Here is a 22,340-nt window from a genome sequence, read left to right as displayed (position 1 = left end):
CTTCCGTGAGCTAAAAGAACATGTTCTAACCCAATGCAAAGAAACCAGGAACCTTGAAAAAAGATTTGATGAAATGCTAACGAGAATGGACAACTTAGAGAGGAATATAAGTGAATTGATGGAGCTGAAAAACACAACACGAGAACTTCGCGAAGCATGCACAAGTTTCAACAGCCGAATTGTCCAGGCAGAAGAAAGGATATCAGAGGTCGAAGATCAACTCAATGAAACAAAACGAGAAGGCAAGATTAGAGAAAACAGGGTAAAAAGGAATGAACAAAGTCAACAAGAAATATGGGACTGTGTGAAAAGATGTAACCTACGTTTGATAGGTGTACCTGAATGTGACGAAGAGAATGCATCCAAGCTGGAAAATACTCTTCAGGATATTATCCAGGAAAACTTCCCCAACCTAGCAAGGCAGGCTAATATTCAAGTCAAGGAAATACAGAGAACACCACAAAGATATTCCTCTAGAAGAGCAACCCCAAGGCACATAATCATCAGATTCACCAGAGTTGAAATGAAGGAGAAAATGCTAAGGGCAGCCAGAGAGAAAGGTTGGGTTACCCACAAAGGGATGCCCATCAGACTCACAGCAGATCTCTCAGCAGAAACCCTACAAGCCAGAAGAGAGTGGGGGCCGATATTCAACATCCTTAAAGAAAAGAACTTTCAACCCAGAATTTCATATCCAGCCAAACTAAGCTTCATAAGTGAAGGAAAAATAAAATCCTTTGTGAACAAGCAAGTACTCAGAGATTTCATCACCACCAGACCGGCTTTACAAGAGCTCCTGAAGGAGGCACTACACATAGAAAAGAACAACCAGTACCAGCCACTCCAGAAACACACGAAATGGTAAAGAGCATCAACACAATGAAGAATCTGCATCAACCAATGGGAAAAACAGCCGTCTAGCATCAAAATGGCAGGATCAAATTCACATATAACAATATTAACCCTAAACGTAAATGGACTAAATGCCCCAATCAAAAGACACAGACTGGCAAATTGGATAAAAAGCCAAAACCCATCAGTGTGCTGTATCCAGGAAACCCATCTCACATGCAAGGATACACAAAGGCTCAAAATAAAGGGATGGAGGAAGATTTACCAAGCAAATGGGGAGCAAAAAAAAGCAGGAGTTGCAATTCTCATCTCTGATAAAATAGACTTTAAAGCAACAAAGATCAAAAGAGACAAAGAAGGACATTACATAATGGTAAAAGGATCAATGCAACAAGAAGAGCTAACGATCCTAAATATATATGCACCTAATACAGGAGCACCCAGATACATGAGGCAAGTTCATAATGACTTACAAAGAGACTTAGACTCCCACACAATAATAGTGGGAGACTTCAACACCCCATTGTCAATATTAGACAGATCAACGAGACAGAAAATTAACAAGGATATCCAGGACTTGAACTCAGACCTGGACCAAGCAAACCTAATAGACATTTACAGAACTCTCCAGCCCAAATCCACAGAATATACATTCTTCTCAGCACCACATCACACCTACTCTAAAATTGACCACATAATTGGAAGTAAATCACTCCTCAGCAAATGCAAAAGAACGGAACCCATAACAAAGTCTCTCAGACCACAGTGCAATCAAGTTAGAACTCAGAATTCAGAAACCAACCGAGAACCGCACAGCTTCATGGAAACTGAACAACTTTCTCTTGAATGTTGACTGGATAAACAATGAAATGAAGGCAGAAATAAAGATGTTTGGTCTTCGAATCCAACGAGAACGAAGACACCACATACCAGAATCTCTGGGACACATTTAAAGCAGTCTCTAGAGGAAAATATATAGCAATAAGTTCCCACATGAGAAGAAAGGAGAGATCTAAAATTGACACCCTATCGTCAAAATCGAAAGAGCTAGAGGAGCAAGAACAGAAAAACTCAAAACCTAGCAGAAGACAAGAAATAACTAAGATCAAAGCAGAATTGAAGGAGATAGAGACACGAAAAACCCTACAAAAAAACAATAAATCCAGGAGCTGGTTTTTTGAAAAGATCAACAAAATAGACAGACCACTACCAAGATTAATAAAAAAGAAAAGAGAGAATAACGCAATAGATGCAAGAAGACAAATGGGGATATCACCACAGATTCCACAGAAATTCAAACCACCATCAGAGATTATTACAAACAACTCTATGCACATAAACTAGAAAACCTGGAAGAAATGGATAAATTCCTGGAAACTTGCCTCCTCCCAAGCCTAAACCAGGAAGAAGTCGAAACCCTGAATAGACCAATAACAGGTTCTGAAGTCGAGGCAGCAATTAAGAGCCTACCACCCGAAAAAAGCCCAGGTCCAGATGGGTTCACAGACAAATTCTACCAGACATAGAAAGAGGAGCTGGTACCATTCCTTCTGAAACTATTCCAAATAATCCAAAAAGAGGGAATCCTTCCCAAATCATTTTATGAGACCAACATCATCGTGATACCAAAATCCGGCAGAGACTCAACAAGAAAAGAAAACTACAGGCCAATATCCATGATGAACATAGATGCAAAAATCTTCAATAAAATACTGGCAAGCCAATTACAACAGCACATCAAAAAGCTTATCCACCATGATCAAGTAGGATTCATCCTGGGGATGCAAGGCTGGTTCAATATACGCAAGTCTATAAATGTAATTCACCACATAAACAGAACCAAAGACAAAAACCACATGATTATCTCAATTGATGCAGAGAAGGCCTTCGACAAAATTCAACAGCCCTTTATGCTAAAAACTCTCAATAAACTAGGTATTGACGGAACGTATCTCAAAATAATAAAAGCTATTTACGACAAACCAACAGCCAATATCATACTGAATGGGCAAAAACTGGAAGCATTCCCTTTGAAATCTGGCACTAGACAAGGATGCCCTCTCTCACCACTCCTATTCAATATAGTACTGGAAGTTCTAGCCAGAGCAATCAGGCAAGAAAAAGAAATAAAGGGTATTCAATTAGGAAAGGTGGAAGTCAAATTGTCTCTATTTGCAGATGACATGATTGTATATCTAGAAGACCCCATCATCTCAGCCCAAAATCTCCTGAAACTGATAAGCAACTTCAGCAAAGTCTCAGGATACAAAATCAATGTGCAAAAATCACAAGCATTCCTATACACCAATAACAGACTTAAAGAGAGCCAAATCAAGAACGAACTGCTATTCACAATTGCTTCAAAGAGAATAAAATACCTAGGAATACAACTAACAAGGAACGTAAAGGACCTCTTCAAGGAGAACTACAAACCACTGCTCAATGAAATAAGAGAGGACACAAACAGATGGAGAAACATTCCATGTTCATGGTTAGGAAGAATCAATATCGTGAAAATGGCCATACTGCCAAAAGTAATTTACAGATTCAACGCTGTCCCCATCAAGCTACCAATGACCTTCTTCACAGAACTGGAAAAAACCACCTTAAACTTCATATGGAACCAAAAGAGAGCCTGCATAGCCAAGTCAATTCTAAGCAAAAAGAACAAAGCGAGAGGCATCACACTACCAGACATCAAACTATCCTACAAGGCCACAGTAATCAAAACAGCATGGTACTGGTACCAAAACAGAGATATAGACCAATGGAACAGATCAGAGGTGTCGGAGGCAACACAACATATCTACAACCATCCGATCTTTGACAAACCTGATAAAAACAAGCAATGGGGAAAGGATTCCCTGTTTAATAAGTGGTGTTGAGAAAACTGGCTAGCCATATGCAGAATGCAGAAAGTGGACCCCTTCCTGACACCTTACACTAAAATTAACTCCAGATGGATTAAAGACTTAAACATAAGACCTAACACCATAAAAACCCTAGAAGAAAACCTAGGCAAAACCATTCAGGACATAGGCGTAGCCAAGGACTTTATGACCAAAACACCAAAAGCATTGGCAACAAAAGCCAAAATAGACAAATGGGACCTAATCAAACTCCACAGCTTCTGCACAGCGAAAGAAACAGTCAATAGAGTGAATCGGCAACCAACAGAATGGGAAAAAAGTTTTGCAGCGTACCTATCTGACAAAGGGCTGATATCCAGAATTTACAACGAACTAAAACAGATTTACAAGAGAAAAACAAACAAGCCCATTCAAAAATGGGCGAAGGATATGAACAGATACTTTACAAAAGAAGACATACATGAGGCCAACAAGCATATGAAGAAATGCTCATCATCACTGGTCATTAGAGAAATGCAAATCAAAACTACATTGAGATACCATCTCACGCCAGTTAGAATGGCGATCATTAAAAAATCTGGAGACAACAGATACTGGAGAGGATGTGGAGAAATAGGAACACTTTTACACTGTTGGTGGGAGTGTAAATTAGTTCAACCATTGTGGAAGACAGTGTGGCGATTCCTCAAGGACCTAGAAATAGAAATTCCATTTGACCCAGCAATCCCATTACTAGGTATATATCCAAAGGATTATAAATCGTTCTACTATAAGGACACATGCACACGAATGTTCATTGCAGGACAGTTTACAATGGCGAAGACCTGGAACCAACCCAAATGCCCATCGATGATAGACTGGACAGGAAAAATGTGGCACATATACACCATGGAATATTATGCAGCCATCAAAAATGATGAGTTCATGTCCTTTGTAGAGACATGGATGAACCTGGAAACCATCATTCTCAGCAAACTGACATAAGAACACAAAATGAAACATCGCATGTTCTCACTCATAGACAGGTGTTGAACAATGGGAACGCATGGGCACAGGGAGGGGAGCACTATACACTGTGGTCTGTGGGGGACAGCGGGGGGGACAGTGGGGGGTGGGGAGTTGGGGAGAGATAGCATGGGGAGAAATGTCAGATATAGGTGAAGGGGAGGAAGGCTGAAAATCACAATGCCACGTATGCACCTATGCAACAGTCTTTCATGTTTTTCACATGTACCCCAAAACCTAAAATGCAATAAAAAAAAATTACAAAAGATTATTTTGAAGAAATAAAACTAATGATAGAGGGAATTAATCCTACCACAGAATAAAGCACAATTTTAAAAGAGCAATAATTAAAACAATATGATAGTTTTTGATTTGATCATTATGGGAGACTTAAATCTCATATACATAAAAATAACTATGATAGAAGCTAGAAATTGCTATAAAAAACATGAGTTTGGGATTTTCAGATACAGTATTAAAATTGCACTGTTACTTTTCTATGAGATATGACTGTGCTTCAGAAAGCAGAAGTTTTCTTTTTAGGTTTTTCTTATAAGTTGGACCTGGTTTTAACACAGGATAGTCATCATATTTTAGGATTAGACTTTAAAAATTTTATGTTTCAAGTGGTGTTGCTGAAATTGTTGAGGATTATATAAATCAACCTTCGCACCTACTTTTTTGGCCTGGGTTGGGGGTGTTGAGAAAAAGGTTGTGCACAGGTTGTTGATGTTTTTTAACCAGTCATGGTCATAGCTGAGATATATTAGGTTAGTGTAATATATACTGTTAAGAAAAAGATTAGTTTTATCTTACTTGGCCTAATTAGCTTTGTTCGGTTTCATTAGCTCAAATGTATCTTAAAGAAGACACTGTGAGAGCCATGGTGTTCTGAGTGGAGTGCTGTGAAATACTGACATAGTTCATTTTGTCTTACAAATGAGCTAAAATCATAATTATAGAAATGTATTCTCTGGTCATACTTATAATAAATTCATAGCATCAGTACATGCTCATAAATAAAATAAACCATTCAACTAAGAATGTTTTCTCAACCTTTTATGCTGACATTAGTTTGCTGGTTGTTTATTTTTGTTATCTGATATGGAGGACAAGTGGTAGCTCATAGCTCAGATTTTAAAAATTTGTGAGAGAAAAAGTTTTTTTTTTTTTTTTTTTTTTTTTTTTTGAGGCGGAGTTTCGCTCTTGATACCCAGGCTGGAGTGCAATGGCGCGATCTCGGCTCACCGCAACCTCCGCCTCCTGGGTTCAGGCAATTCTCCTGCCTCAGCCTCCTGAGTAGCTGGGATTACAGACACGCGCCACCATGCCCAGCTAATTTTTTGTATTTTTAGTAGAGACGGGGTTTCACCATGTTGACCAGGATGGTCCCAATCTCTTGACCTCGTGATCCACCCGCCTTGGCCTCCCAAAGTGCTGGGATTACAGGCATGAGCCACTGCGCCCAGCCGAGAAAAAGTTTTAAGTAGAGATAATTATATATTAACCTTTTCTTTTGAGGTGGGGGAATTGAGGAAAGCTGACCACATACTTTTTAATAACAGCTTAATTGAGATCTAAATCACATACCGTAAAACTCACCGTTTTGAATGAAGAAGGATAATAAAGAGTAAACTTTGTTTATTTTAGTTACAATTCACTGTTTCTTTTTGTATATTTACAAAATTATGCAACCATCATCATCATCTAATTCTAGAACATCTTCACCTCCCCTGAAAAGAGGCCCTTTATCCATTAACAGTCACTCCTCATTCCCCTCAACCCCCAGTAACCACTAATCTACTTTCTGTGTCTATGGATTTGCCTATTCTCGACATGTCACATAAATGGTATCAACTTATATATGGCCACATTCTTTTTTAGTGGCAGAATGTCTGAATCCAAGTCTAGAAATACCAGCATTCTTTTTTGTTTTTGAGATGAAGTCTTGCTCTTTTGCCCAGGGTGGAGTGCAGTGGTGTGATCTCGGCTTACTGCAACCTCCACCTCCCAGGTTCAAGCGATTCTTCTGCCTCAGCCTCCCAAGTAGCTGGGCTTACAGGCATGCACAGGCCATGCCTGGCCAATTTTTGTATTTTTAGGGAGATGAGGTTTCAGTGTGTTGGCCAGGCTGGTCTTCAACTCCTGACCTCAGATGATCCACCTGCCTCAGGCTCCCAAAGTGCTGGGATTACAGGTGTGAGTCACCATGCCCGGCCACGATGCTCTTTTGTTTAAAATCAGTAGTGCTGCAAGAGGAAAGACTGCTTAGGAGAAATGTTAATAAGAAAACCCTTTATTATATTAAATGAAGAAGAAAAATAATTAGAAATCATATCTGTGAATTTTATTTAAATCTTTAACCCAATTTCAGTATTGTTTTAGAAGTGTGATTTTTGCCATTTATAATATAAACCTAAACTCACCTGCTAACATGTTAAGTTATCTCTTTCGCTGTGTTCTATACCCAGAACACTCCCGGTGATTATGTTAGATGTTATAGGTGGTAGGAATATTTTTGTAGGGGTTGGATCTTCTTAATTACCTTCCATGAAATTCATGGAATGTAGTTCGTAGTTTTCTTATATGTGCACTCAGAACTTAAATGGAAAATTCTTTATGCTCTTAGTTTCTCTTGCTTAATTTGGTAATCAGAGTGTTCACTTTTTGACCCATTTATATACTTTTGAAATATGAAGAAAAAGCCCTCTCTTGTTTTCATATGAGCAGCCAGATAGACAGCACTTTAAAAATTAGCATATGTATGTTTTGACTGTCTCACTTAAGACTGCCTGTCAGTTTGGCAGCTCTGAGCTTGTTATTTCTGTGTCTTCTCTTTTCTCATTTTCATGTTTTGACAAATAAGATTGTACTTTTGACAAGTGATTTATACTTCATCTAAGAATTTCAAAGTGTTTTAAATTTATTTGTTAAATTATCTAAAGATCATTTTATCTACCCATCTTTGGATAATACAAGATTCTCATCAATGTAAATGAAGATAGAAAGTGATACTATTGGACTTCTTGCAGTAAAAGACATTATTGGACAATAATTATTTTCAGAATAATTAATGTTTACTTTTCATCAGCTTATATTTCTTTCATTTCAGTATCTTTTGACTTACTCCTGTGTGCAATGCTGTCTAAAGCGGAGTGACCCCTCTTTTTGTATTACTTGAGAGAGTATATCTTTCAAGAATGAAGATATTTACAGGCATCCCTTGATAAGTGAATAAACGCCATGCTGAACATTTTATTGCAAAAGGAAATTCTAAGTATTTCTTCTTATATAACCAACATTATATGTATTCAATTCTTCAATAAATATTTAATGAGTACCTAATATACTCGGAATTTTTTTTTTTTTTTTTTGAGACGTAGTTTTGTACTTGTTGCCCATGTTGGAGTGCAATGGTGCAATCTTGGCTCACTGCAAACTCCGCTACCCAGGTTCAAGCAATTCTCCTGCGTCAGCCTCCCAGTAGCTGGGATTACAGGCACCTGCCACTATACCCAGATAATTTTTTTGCATTTTTAGTAGAGATGGGGTTTTACCATGTTGGCCAGGCTGGTCTTGAACTCCCGACCTCAGGTGATCTGCTTGCCTCAGCCTCCCAAAATGCTGGGATTATAGGCTTGAGATTGAATTTACAGCGGAAAACAATACAGATAGCACTACATAGAGCTTATAAGCTGCTGGGTGCACAGAGGTTAAATGAGTAAATAATGTAATTTCAAATTGTAATAAGTGGTTTGAAGAAGACAAACTAAACTAATAGGGTATGTAATTATTTAGTTGGGGGGTAGGTTAATTTTGGTCAGGGATACCCTCTCTGGGAACTTGCTATTTGAAAAGAAACTTGAATGTGGAAAAGGAAATACCTATCCTGCAGAAAGAGTATTCCAGGCAGACATAACTGCAATTAACAAGGTCATAAAGGAAGCATAAGAAGGCAGGTACACCTGCAGCACAATTAAGGGAAGGTATGGTAAAAAAAAAAAAAAAAAAAAAAAGAGGGTGAAAAGTAGAGGTTAGATCATGTATAACCTTGTAAGCTATGTTAAAGCCTTTGGATTTTATTTTTTGTGCAAAGGGAAACCTTAAGCGTGTCTTAAACAGGGGCAAATGTACAACTTAATTTACAGAAAGATCATCCTGGCTCCACCAAGAGCCTGCATCACAAGAGGCAGAGTGGAAGATATTGTAGTAGTCCAGATGATGTTGATGGCATCTGTTGCTAAAGAGAAAGGGGTAGAGGTGATGATAAAGTGGCAGGATTTGGATTAGGTTTTGTAGGGAGAGAGCTGAGGACTTGTTAGTGTACTGGATGTTGAGGCCAGGAAAGGAGAAGAATCAAAGGGGACTATAAAGTTTTGGCCTGAATTGCAGGATGAATAGAAATGCTATTACTTGAGATAAAATAAAACTGAAGAAGGACAAGATTCATTGGCTGTGTAAGTCTGAGATGTGTGTTAGACATCTTTGCGGAAATGTTGGGTAGGCAGTTACAAGTCTGGAGCTTAGTAGAGATGTGGGTTTTTGAGGCATAAATATGGGAGTCATGAATTAAGAGATGGTAGTTAGAGGCTTGAGACTGGCTGAATCTTTGAGGAGTAATTATAGACAGAAAAGAGGATGGAAGACCTGTGACTATGTTCATGCAAGAAAAATTTGTGTTTTAATATAAGCAAAATCAAATGTCTCTTGCTAGTCAGTCAGAGTTCTGAGGTACAAGTAACAGAAAGCAACTCTGACTGTTTTTGCCAAAAGAAGACTTTATTGAAAAGATATTGGGTGGCTCATAGAATCATTAAGGTGACTGGCAAATCAGGTTAGATAATGGGCAGAATCCAAGGGAAAACAGGTACCTGGATCTCATCCATAACTGTATACAGCAACTGTTGTATCCTGGCTACCAGAACGTGAGCCATCACTGTTGGAGCTGGATACAGGATACCCTATGAGATCCTCTGGCACTGATGACCCTAGAAACTGGACGTTGCTGTGGCTACTTCCAGAGCAGTTTCTCTCTGCCACTATTCCGTGTGTCACTTGCTTTACATTCAGTGTTCTGGTAAAGAGCTGAGCCTAGGTGTTGTGTCTTCATCCTGACTCAGATGGTAGGGAAAAGTAATTATCTGAACTTTTTTGTTGCTTTCATGAGATATTCTTTATATTCCACCAAGATTCAGATAATGGGGAAGTTCCCCAAAACAGAGGATGGCAATTCTGATGCTAGGCATTTTAACAACTGTAAAAATGTACCTCCCTAACCCCCCACCTGATTCCCCCACAAAAGAACTATGGTTATTCTGTAATGCCATGTCCTTGTTTCACTTTTGTGAATATAATGCACTTGATTGCTTATGAATTCATAATTGTAGAGTTAAGCAACAATTCATTAGAGGGCCTCCAGATGCACTTCAAGAGTATTTTATCCCACTGGGTGCAGTGCCTCATGCCTGTAATCTCAGCACTTTGGGAGGCCGAGGAGGGTGGATCACCTGAGGTCAGGAGTTTGAGACCAGCCTGGCCAACATGGTGGAACCCCTTCTCCACTAAAAATACAAAAATTAGCCGGGTGTGGTGGCAGGTGCCTGTAATCTTAGCTACTCGGGAGGCTGAGGCAGGAGAATTGCTTGAACCAGGGAGGCAGAGGTTGCAGTGATCGAGATTGTGTCACTGTACTCCAACCTGAGTGACAGAGTGAGCCTCCATCTCAAAAAAACAAAAAATAATATTTTATTCCTACTTTCTTTTCCCATGATCTGTTTCTTCCTCTAAGATTGAGAAGAGACCCATTTTCCATATGTCTCTTTCACCATAGCCAGAGAAATACAGCCTCTTTTGGTTAAAAACACACAAGTCAATAATCCTCCAGTTCAAGCGTCTTTCTTTAATTAAACCTACATGCTAAAAAAAAAACACGCACACACACATACACACAGTCACTACCACTGCATACTCAGGGTTTCTTTGGGAAAGTTAATAAATCTAAAGCTGTATATTCTGGCCCAAATATGTGACTACTGAATCCATTCCAGATAAGTTTTAATTAAGTATGACATACTGAAATTTCCCCAGAATAATTATATAATAGCAAAATTGCACTTGCACTGTAGCTGTGGCTACCTGATAGAGAAAAGATTGTAGCCAAAGGTATTACAATCCATTAATCTAATTTATATAAGAAAATTTATGATATAGTCATAGTATATGACTACCTGATAGAGAAAAGATTGTAGCCAAAGGCATTACAATTCATTAATCTAATTTATATAAGAAAATTTATGATATAGTCATAGTATGGTTATGGTGAAGACTAACTGCTTGCCGAAGAGATAACAAGTATGTACGGTAAATCCTCACTTAACATTGTTGATAGGTTCTTGGAAACTGACTTTAAGTGAACTAATGTATAATAAAACCAATTTTTTTTCTCATTAACATTATAAAAATAATGTTGAATAAAAGACATTATTTGAGGACCTGCTGTATGTTGTTCTCTTTAAAGTTGCAGTTCCAAGAACCTATTGATAACATTAAGTGAAGACTTACTGTATTTTCAGGCTAACACCTATGTTCTTTCATAAGCATCATTGGAAAATGATTGCTGGACATTTTCATTGAGTGCTGAATTTTGTTGTCTTCCCTCAAAGAGTGTTGAACTTTTCAAGGTTGGTTTGTAAGCTTTGTTAGAGTGAGTTAAGAGTACACTTTAGTCTGGGCTAGTTTACTCCTTCTGTGCAGACATAACCTTTCTGAGGTCTCTACTGAATGTCCTAGACATTTAATATATCCCGTCACTCTGGCTGGTTGAACTTGGAAGTCTTGCAATTCTGATGAGCTCTGGCAGTTGGTCAGCTTATGGCTTCCACTTTGCCTTGTGGAGTTTTACCATATGTTGGCCAATTTAGAGTTCAGCCAAAACCTAAGAGGATTCCTGTGCTGATTTCTGGAGCGCCGGGTCTGTGTATCCCCTTCAGTTCTGTACTCTGAATGTTCCAGCTACTTTGTCCTCCTTAAACTCTGATCTCTGTTTTCTCAACTCAGCAAGATCCTTTTGCTCTGTTTGGGATCCCTTTCCTGCCCTGAAGTCTGGAAAGTACCTCCAGGCAGAAAGCCAAGAGTGATCATAGGGCTCATGACATTCATTTTGCTCGCCTCAAGGTTCATAGTACTGTGCTGCCTGTTGTCTGAAACACTTGGAAAACAGTATTTTTCCTTTATTTTATCCAGTTTTTTAGTTATGTTAGGAGAGTAAGCCTAGTCCCAGTTGCTCTGTCATGGACAGAAACTGAAGTCCCATTAGAAAAATGATTATACCACTGAAATGCATGAGCATTAGTTCTGGTACTTTGCAGCCCTTATAATTTGTAAAAAGTCTATGGAATGATGAAATAGGAAAAAAAATTCAGTGTTAGCATAGTAAAATAACAAGTAGAGTAACAATACTAAATATATAGGATTATCATATGTATAGGATATATTATGTGTGTTCTTAGGTGTGGATAATTACATACATAATTTAATCTAAAAAATCATAGGTAGGTGCTATTATTATCTCCATATACAGAGTTATAAATTGAGGTACAGAAAAATGAAGTAACACAAGAGCACACAGCTAGTAAATGGTGGATCTAGGGTTTGAACCAGGTAGTGTTAGCCAAATGAAAATTGCTGCCTAAGGAAACTGGGTAGGTCTCGCATTCCATCTGAGCAGTGAAGTAGGTTGTATTTAGAAGTATGATATTGCTCAAAACTCAATTATATGATCTCTCTTTTTTTCTCCTTTTCAAATTCTTCTTGCTCCAAACTTCATCACTGGAAGAATTTTTTTAAACCTAGGACTTTATATACATCATCATTATCATGTGAATGACCCCCATCTCCTTATAGCTCTACCTATTTACCGATACTCTGTATCTATATCTACATCAATATATATCCTTAACTGTAGGTCATACCTCTGCCTACTTACTTCACATCTCTGTGCCTCTCAGTACCTTAGATCCTACAAGTCTTAAACAGAATTCAATATCCAACTTTTTTTCTGTGACCTACACTTCAGTTAGTGGAGTTTCTCTTTTTCTAACTAACAGTGAAACATTTGGGGATCACCTTTAAATCCTTCTTGGTTCCTTTCATGAAACAGGCTCTTAGAACCTGTTTTACTTGCGAAATGTCTCTCAAAAAGTCCTTTTTCTGTTTCTGCTGCCCTAATTCAGGACCTCCTCGTTCCTTACTGCTCTGTTGCAACAGAAACTTATTTGGCCTTCTTGTCTTTATTGTTTTCCTGTTCTTTCTATCCTTCACAGTACTTGCAGAATTATCAGCATAAAACTCAGATTTGCCAATACCTTAATTAAAATTTTGTAGTGGCTCATCATTGTATTCTAAGTCAGAAGTTAAAAGCAAGGCTTTGGATCTGACTGACTTCAATTTCCTTTCTTCTACTTTCTAGCCATGATACGTTGGGAATTTACTTAATTCTTTAGCCTTAGCTTCCTCTTCTATAAAATAGGCATAATAATAGTTCCTCTTCATAAAAGTGTTAAGAAGATGTTATTTTAATGAAATAAAAAAATGTTAAAATATTTCAATGCTCGGCATGTACATACTCAATAAATGAAAGCTGTTATTGTATTGTTAAGAGAATAGAGTTCACAGCCTTCCAAAGGTCATTATAGCTTGCTTTGCATTATAGATTACAGATCTATTAGATGCTTGCTAATGTAGTTCATACTTTCATACCTCCATGTTTTGGTTCATGTTGTGTTCCCTGCTTGTTGAAAGAGTACTGTGCCACCTCTCCTGTGAAACCTTTCTCAGTTACCACAGTTAGACCTAATTACTCTTTTGAGCTTACTTAGTCTTAATGAGAGACTATGCCACTAGTTATTCCCGTTCTTCTAGCACTTAGCTTGGCTAACAGTTGGTCTCTTAAGAGTCAGACAAATGGCGAGATCAGTCAGTGTTAGCTGCTATTGTTGTTATTATTTTTATTAGTTGTGTACCTGTCTTCTCTTTTGACCTCTATGTGACTACTGCCTCCTCAAGGGCAAAATCATCTGATTCATTTTTGTTTTTTCTCACAGTGTCTACAACAGTCCTTTGTACATAATGAGTACTCAGTAAATGTGTTGAATTTATAGGATGGAACTTCAGCCTGTCTGGAGTCGCCTGATAGTGGAAGGAAGTGAGATGGGAAAGGTCTGTGGTGATCTGCTTTGAATGTTGTGGAGTGATCTGTAGCAGTTTTCTGCTAGGGGAATGGGAGCATGGTCCTGTATCACCTGAGCTGTGTGGTAGAATTCTTCCTGCAACAAGTTATTTTAATTTCTTTTCTAGCAAAGTGAGGCCTTGATAGTCTCAGATTACCCAACTGTGTGAAATATCACTAATGAGGCAACATTTTTTTGGTGTTAACTACACTTCTACCCATTGTCTCTTTATTTTCTTAATACCTCCTTAGATACTTGAACATAATTTAGAGGTCTGTAGGAAAAGTAATGTATTTTTCAAATACTTTTCACATGGAGTTAAATATTCTCCTAAAACACAATAAATATAAATAAGTATGAGTCTAGCCTTTTCAGGCATTTACCCTTTGATCAGTGTCAGATACATCACTCCTTAGGAAATCTTGAAGAAATTTACAATGGAAAAAGATGCATTTTCTTCATTTTTTCTTTCTTGCTTTTGTTCAGATTTGAATAGGCAAGTAGTTATTGAGTAAAATACTATTTTAATAGACTGTTTTACAGTATTTGCATTTAGAGAAGTGACCTGTAAAGTGCTATGTTAAAAAATGAAGGAGATGTAAAAATACCTACAGACGTGGCAAAATGTGTGATTACTGTTTGATGTTGGATCTTTGAAACAATAATGTTAAATTTTAACATTCTGAACTATGCTGGCTTAGTAGCTCTATATAAATATTCCAAATAGAAAAAATATATTGATACAATAGTAATTCTGTAAATATTTTAGGAGTAAATACAGATTCAATTTGGATTAAGCAAAAGAAATAAGAAAAAATAACATGGTTTAAGATGGTGTGGGTGTTTAAAGTCTTTTAGGTAATAGTCCTCTGTCAAGTGGTACCCATTAAACGAAAGCCAAAACACTCACCAGACAGCAGGGAAAGAAGTGCTGTATAGGTTACAAATAAGTGACCCAAAGGAAATATACCTAAAAAATTGAAAACCAGTTTAAAGCTTTGCATCACTTTGAAGTTTTAGATTGATTCTTTCTACAGAAACATAAATATGTTTTCTCCTTTCTTGATACAGTTTACTGTTCTCAGATTCCCTATTCCCACCCCCAGTTTAAATAACTTTATATTTAAAGTCCAAGAACATCTGAGCCTGAGATTGCTCTTCAGTTTACAGACCATGTGTGGTATGCATATGGATTCACAGATGCCTTCAGAAAAACCACTCCAACATATTAGGTACTACTGGGTCTCTTAATTTGCCTATGAGAAGCTGAAGCCTTGAGTGGTTTAAATCAGGAGTCACAAATTAGGACTTGCAGATGGAATTTAGCCCTATAGGCATGTTTTGTTTGGCCTGTTAGGATGCTTTAGAGTTTTTGAGCAAACAGTTAAAAATCAGGAAATTTTTAGCTTCTCATGAAAATTTAGAGGATCTGATACTGCTGAACTGATATTTCTAAATCACATCAATTGAGTTGCTTAGCAGTTGCCCCTTTTAACATGATTCATATCTCTTTAGGTTTACAATCTTCACAATTCCCTTTTGTTTTAAGTCTGTCTCTGTTTCACTTATTTATGTTACTTGCCTTCCCTTTCTGAAAATTTTTGCTATATGGCAAGTCAGAAGCTATACAAAATGTAAAAACGTCTCTCTTTAAGTCCTAAAGCAATTGTAGGTTCCTAGCCCCATCACTCAGGCAGTGGTTTATAAGCAGGAGCCCTGGATTATAGCTCTTTTGTTGCCATTGACTGGCTCTGTGGCACTGCATGGGTTACTTAGGTCCACTGAATTTCAGTGTTGTTTTCTGTCAAATGGTCATAATAAGCATTTAAATCATGCACAGAGCTTTCAGAAAAACAGCTCCATAAAATCATAGTTAATATTTTGTTATATATTAGATTGCTTAACAATGCAGTTTCAACTGTGCCCTTTTCCTACTGTTCATATCGTCAATGCTCTGCATCCTACAGGGTAAAGTCCAAATTTCTTTGCCTTCTCTGTTATTCTGTTTTTGCATTGCTATAAATTACCTGAGACTGGGTAATTTACAAAGAAAAGAGGTTTAATTGGTTTTTGGTTCTGCAGGCTATATAGGTAGCATGGCACCAGCATCTGCTTCTGGTGAGGGCCTCAGGAAGTTTATAATCATGGCCCAAGGCAAAGAGGGAGCTGGTTCATCACGTGACAAGAGCTGGAACAGCTACGTGCTACACTGTTTTAAACAACCAGATCTCAAGTGAACTCTTGAGTGAGGACAGCACCAAGCCATTCATGAGGGATCCAGCCCCATGACCCAAACCTCCCACCAGGCCCCACCTACAACATTGGGGATTATATTTCAACATGAGATTTGGAGGGGATAAACGTTCAAACTATATTGCCTTATAGTCAGTGTTCCCAGCCATTTGGTTCCAACAAAGTATCTTTGGTTCTTGCCAAAGTATCTTTACTTTATATGGAATGGAATGTATTCAGTATTGATTCTCCATCCTCCCACCTCCTACCCCATTCATTCTTTTGCCATATAAATATTGAGTACCTCTTCTGTTCCAGGTACTGTTCTAGACACTAGGGATTACAAAGCTGAACAAGACAAAATCCCTGCCTCTAACATTCCCATACTTATATTTTAGATAGTGAGTCAGTATTTTGTATTTTGAATACATCTTACATGTCTGCCTCCTTTGCTTACACTGTTCTCTTCATTATCTTTTTTCTATTTATTTTATTGTTTTATTCAATAAGTATTGATTGATTGCCTGCCTGCTGTGTGTCAGACACTGTTCACTGGGTGTTGGTATTATAAGAGTCAAGTCCCTGCTCCCTTGGAATTTATGTTCTTGTGAGGTGAATGAACATTTTAGAAATACGTGTGTGTGTGTTTGTGTGTGTGTGTGTGTGTGTGTGTGTGTATGTGTAGATGTATATGTCATAAGGGCTAAGAAGGAAAATGTAACAGGGTAAGTAGGGTAGAAAGGAACAGCGTGAGGGTCATAGTGTGTATTAGGTGAGATTGTGAGAGACAGCTTTTCTGTATGATATCTGAACAGAGTCCTGGAAGGACTTAGGGAGGCAGCCAAGAGGGCCTTTGGAGGAAGAGTGATCCAGGCAGAGAGCACAAGTATATGACTGGCATGTTCAGGGGACAGTGAGAGGGCAGTATGGCAGGTGCTGAGTAAGGGAACAAGAAAAGGGTAAAAGGTGAGTTCAGAACAGTGGAGGGGTCCAGACCCTGAAGGGCATCATAGGCTGTGGTAAGCACCTTGGCTTTTGGCTCCAGAGTAAGTTGTACCTCCTCTGAATTTTTACTTCAAGTTCCTTTGTGAAGTCTTCCTTGACCATCCCTGTTTTTGTTGATTTATCCTTGGTAACTCCTGGAGAACCTGAAGTTATTGACCACATAACTCATATATTGCTTAACTGACTAAGCAGTATGTGCCTGGTTGTCTTCTTATAGGTTTTTGGTTCCATCCTAACTTCTTGGTAACTTTCTCTAGCATAAGGACTTAGTTTTAAACCTTTCTATCCTATATGATGTTTTGCACCTAGTTGGTACTTGATGTATCTTTGTTTTGTGAGGTTCTGGCTTCAGATGTCAGCAGTAGGAATTTGCAATGTCTAAGAAGAGAGAGGACTTGGTGATAGATTACACATAAGGAATGATGTTTCGGTTTTAGTTTGTGATCCTGGAAGAATAAATGGTGTTGTAGACAGAGAAAGGAAAGTTGGGAAGAGAAGCTGATTTTAGAGTAAATTGATGAATTTGGTTTGGAATTTATTGACCTTTCTATGCCAGTAGCATATCCAAATAAAGTTGCCCAGAATGATTTTAATATGTCAGATATATACAGAGTATTGGAGTTATTTGTGACTGCTGCCTACAGTTATGTAATCTTCTCAAGGGCAGGGACAACATATTACTCATATTTCCAGTACTTAGAACAGGGACTGGCAGTGAAATAATGGGTGCTTAAGTCATTGATACTTAGTAAGTTTACTGAGATGAGAAGTTGGTATGTAGCTATGATGCATGTCTTAGAAAAGGCGTAAGCTCTGGTAGGGTCATTGTGGGTCTGAATTCTAGCCCCATTATGCTCTACATGTGTGGTTTTGGTTGAGTAAATGAGCACTATGAATCTCAAGTGTTCTCATCTGGGAAATGGAACAATAAGACCTTCCTTGCAGGGCTGTGAGATAATGAATGTAGGCATAGGTTCTAGCATAGACTAGTGGCTCAATAAATAATACTTGTTCATTCAGCTAAAATTGTTAATATGATTATTATAAAGATAATGCACTCTATTGAATTTCAGATTCTCGGGCTTGGAAAACAACTCAAAAGCAGTCCCTTTGAATTAACTGTTTTCTTATTTATACTGTTTTAATGACTTATTTATACTGATATAGTTAATGATCAATTTGCATATAATCTCCCGCATTAGTCAATCCTGGGAATTCGTACAGAAGTCGGAGGGTAATAAGTTAAACATGGTTGGAACATTGGTACATCAGTTATTATTATTATGCATATCAGTTGGTATTCTAGTAGTTTACCTGTTATATTCCAGCTATCAAAACAGCTTTATGGTGGATTAGGAGTTGATAGACATGTTGGATGATAAATAATAGTAGAATTACATAATATTTTTATATTTATAGATGTATCTCCTTAAATAGGATGAAATAATTTCACAGAAAATGAATGAAACTCAATCCCCATAGAAATAGTTTTTATAGTAATGAAATAAGTTCTAAATTTAGAGAAGGAAATGGAATCTATTAACGTTCATTGGGGGTAAAATTCTTGATTAAAATATTTTATTCTGTAAGATACTTAAAATCTTTTTTCTTCAAATCAGAAATTTAGATTGTAGCCTAGAGTACTTCCTTTTCCTTTTTTTTTCTAGATATAACTGCCTTACAAGTCTAAGTATGTCTTAAAATGATTTCCTGACCACGTAGGTGTTTTTGGCTTTGATTCCTTAGGAGCTCTTGGGTGCCTCTAAAACTGCATGCTTTACTTTCTATGTTGGAGCAGAAGTCGTGGCACTAAGACCCAGAAACCGTTTGCTCTGTGTGGCTGGAGCTGGGCTGGCTGTGCTCACACTGAAGGGAAGGAAGTCATTAGTGCAGACTGAGCTGTGGAGTTGGGTTCTTGCAGGATTTCCTTCCAGCCTTTCCCCACTAATTTAAATTTAAATTCCCAAGGTTCTTGGGAATTTAAAAAAAAAATCTAAACACACAAACCAAGTTTTCCTATTTACAGTGTTCAGGGAAGGTAGGCATTTCGAGAAGGGCAGATCCTTTTCCCAAGTTATCCAAGAAGGAAGCGAAAACAGCGTAAAGAAGCTCTGATTACAGATCTTTGGAATTTTCTTTGCTAAATTTTACAAACGAGAAATACACCCAGAATTGTGGGAATTGCTCCAGGCTGCGCGTGAGGGTTTGATTGCTTGTCTGATCTTTTTTGAGAAGAGGAGAAATCGCCAAAAGGGGTTTGGATGGCAGAAGCCCGGTTGGGATTCTGTAGCAGCTCGCGTTCTCAGTCTCTTCTCTGAGGGAGGGTCTCTGCAGCCAGCTTGGAGACCCCCTGCCGCAGGCTTCTTTTGCAGGCGCTGGCCGGGAAAATGCCCCGCTCTGGCAGGAGTACGCCGGTGGCTGCTGGGACTTCCTAGCCTGGTGGGAAGTGTGTTCGTGGTTTGGGGATACTTTTCATTGAACTGAAGGCGAAAAGACTGGACTCTCCTGGGGCTTTTCCCTTCGCAGTGAATATGGGAAAGAATTAGGGGGTGGGAGGGAGGCAGCATGACTTGCAGTCGTCGCTGCCCTGCATCTGCCCCCAGCCCCCAGCCAACATCTTGATGTTCCACGTATCGGCTGTACAAATATGATGAAATGGCAGCCCCGGAAGAAGGTAAGTGTCCTGGAAAGGGGACGGGCCCCAGTCCCCGACCTGGGGAAGGGGACATGGGGCGTTTGCCCTCAGGTCCCTCCACCCCTTCCGTAATTCGCTGGGCCAGCTGGTCCAAGCAGCCCTGGTCCCTTTGGGACTTGCCTCAGTCCCTTAGGGACGAGTTACCAAGTCCAGTCTGCATCTACTGCCCTCTAAGTTTTTCCTTCTTGGTATGCTTGGACCCCCAGGGGTGACAGCTCAGAAACACCCATTTGCTTTAGAAGTCCTGTGGAGACAGCGACACGATTAGCTTTGCGGGAGCCAGCCAAGAGCTGTTAAGTGTTGCCCCGTGGCGGGGAAGGGGGAGCATTCGAGGCTGCACCCCTGACCAGGCCCCGCAGGTGGGTGTTATAACACCTATTTCCCCAAGGGGTTAAAAGACTCTGAGCCGCTGGCAGCCGTTTCCCCAGGGCCCCGCTGGGGGGCGAGCAGCCCCAGCACACCAGCCCAGCAGCTGGTTCCGGGGCGGCGGGCCGAGGGGCCTCCTGCCTGAGCGCCTGGGGCTGGCCATACCCGAGCCTTCAGCCTGCCGGGCTCCTGAGGCCTCGTGGGCCTGTGCGAGTTCCTGTACTGGCCATTGTGCACGGGCGTGTGTCTGTGCGTGTCAGCGTGCACCAGCGTGTGTGAATCGATCATGGGGAAAAGGGGGAGGGGGCACTTTGCTTTTTGCGAGATTATTTCCTAATATGGCTCCTTTGTTGAGAACTCAAGAAAAAAAAATCCAGTGGTTCTATCAAAATAAATTGCTATTGGTCCCAGAAATAATGTTTCTAAATGTGGGACTGGTCCCTACCCTAGGACGTCGAGGGAGAAAGACAGCTTTCTTCAAGTTGTTGGCCGCTGTACGTTTGGCCAGGGCTCTCTTTTGCTAACTTGTCTGACTGCCCCTAACTGTTAGGTGAACCCAGCGGTTCACTGCATAACAGGACTTTTTTTTTTTTTTTTCTTTTTAACTTCAGATACCTCATTTGGCCGTGGTTTTTATTGACATTCTTCTGAAGGAAAAACATAGCAAATTGAATGTGCTGTGACCCTCCCCAGCTTTAACCTGTCTCTGTTAGCAGCTGCCTGGTTTTTACTTGAACTAGCTAAACTGACTCTTTTCTTTGTGACACGATGTGTGATACTGTGTTTTTTATCAGAACTGAAATAGAAATCTTGTGTGAGGTGCATGAGAAGATACTGTGCATTTTTTTATTGCTAGAGAATCTAACAAACCCTGCCTCAGCATAGCCTGGTGAATTGAAAGGTTTTCTTTGATATCTAATTGGTGGGATTTTGTCCTCTGACCCTGTGTCTTTTCTTCCTCATCCTGAAGTCAAGAATCTCTCATGTATTATAATAGTTCTCATCACAGAGCTTCTTTCAGTGAGACTGGTTTCATTCACTTTGGTTGGGAGACCCATGTATTCCCCACCCCCACCCCCACCCCCAATACAGACCGTTAGAATGAGGAAAACTCATAGAAGAAACCATATAATTAAGCAATTTAAACAGATGCTGCATATTCCTAAAGTCCCCCATTTCTTCTATATTTGTAAATTGCATGTTTATGAGTAGTTTTAAGATGTCTGCAAACTGTACATTCATAAATGTCTGCTTTTTCTATTTTACCCAGTATGCAGTAACTCATGTGGTTATGTCTGTGGAAACCCCTCTGGGTACTGGTATTGCTTGAACCACGGAAGTATTATTCTTGGCAGTCAGGTGGATTTCTGGACTCTGGAAGATTCTGTTTCAAGTGTTAGGATTCACTCTGCAGTATTTACTCACTCTGTGATGCTTAAATTGTTATACCAGAAGGTTGTATTTATTCACTGTATTCATAATCTCATATCATCATGTTGTAAAGATCCAGATACAATTCTGCAGAGTTCATAGAAGATTAAAAAATAAGCCGAGCCGTCAAATACCATATGATTATTTGGTGGTAGCTTGAGAGCAATTTTTGCTTCTTCTACGTTGGAAATGGGAGCTCCCTTGGAAGAGATTAGATATCCAACTCTGGTAGGGCACCAGTAAGTCTTTATAAAGATTAGGTTTATTTTCTTACTCTTGCTAGAATACTCACATGATCAGATCATTGCCATGGTTTCTGACTGGGTCTGCTAACACATTTGTAGTGGTACAGTCACGTGCCATGCGTTTTACCAAACCGTTTCATAAAAACCATTTACACTACAGATGAAAAGTGATACTGCATTGATGTGATTTTAACAAAGCTAGGAAGATCATCTAAAGAGTGCTGCCCCAAGCAGCATTTGTGGTAGCTCACTATCATGGTGTCCTGTCAGTCACTACTAGTTTTGGCTTTTCTAAATTCTAGGCTCACTGTAAGAGAGTGATTATAGGTTCTAGATTTCTTTGTTTCTAACCGAGCATGCAGCTGGGGTGTATGATTGAAGGGGAGCTCTCTCCTCTGTTTTCTCTGCTTAC

At 39.1% G+C, this 22,340-nt stretch overlaps 1 protein-coding gene across 3 annotated transcripts in view; it reads left to right on the top strand.

Annotated features, from left to right (window-relative positions):
* Positions 1-22,340, top strand: part of TTC28 (tetratricopeptide repeat domain 28) — a 655,746-nt gene that overhangs the window by 172,550 nt on the left and 460,856 nt on the right. Inside the window, exon 1 of one of the 3 annotated variants that reach the window (XM_012464921.2) lies at positions 19,163-19,865. The exons of the other annotated variants lie outside the window; for them this stretch is intronic. Within the exon in view, the coding sequence (XP_012320344.2) occupies positions 19,839-19,865 (27 nt within the window). The 5' untranslated portion in view covers positions 19,163-19,838. Of the gene's footprint in view, positions 1-19,162; positions 19,866-22,340 lie in introns of those variants that run through there. 3 annotated transcript variants of the gene reach the window in all.

Source organism: Aotus nancymaae, unplaced genomic scaffold, assembly GCF_030222135.1.
Source record: "Aotus nancymaae isolate 86718 unplaced genomic scaffold, 86718_ANA_hifiasm-v0.15.2.pri h1tg000076l, whole genome shotgun sequence".
Taxonomy (NCBI): Eukaryota; Metazoa; Chordata; class Mammalia; order Primates; family Aotidae; genus Aotus; species Aotus nancymaae.
This window is presented reverse-complemented; position numbering and strand designations above follow the sequence as displayed.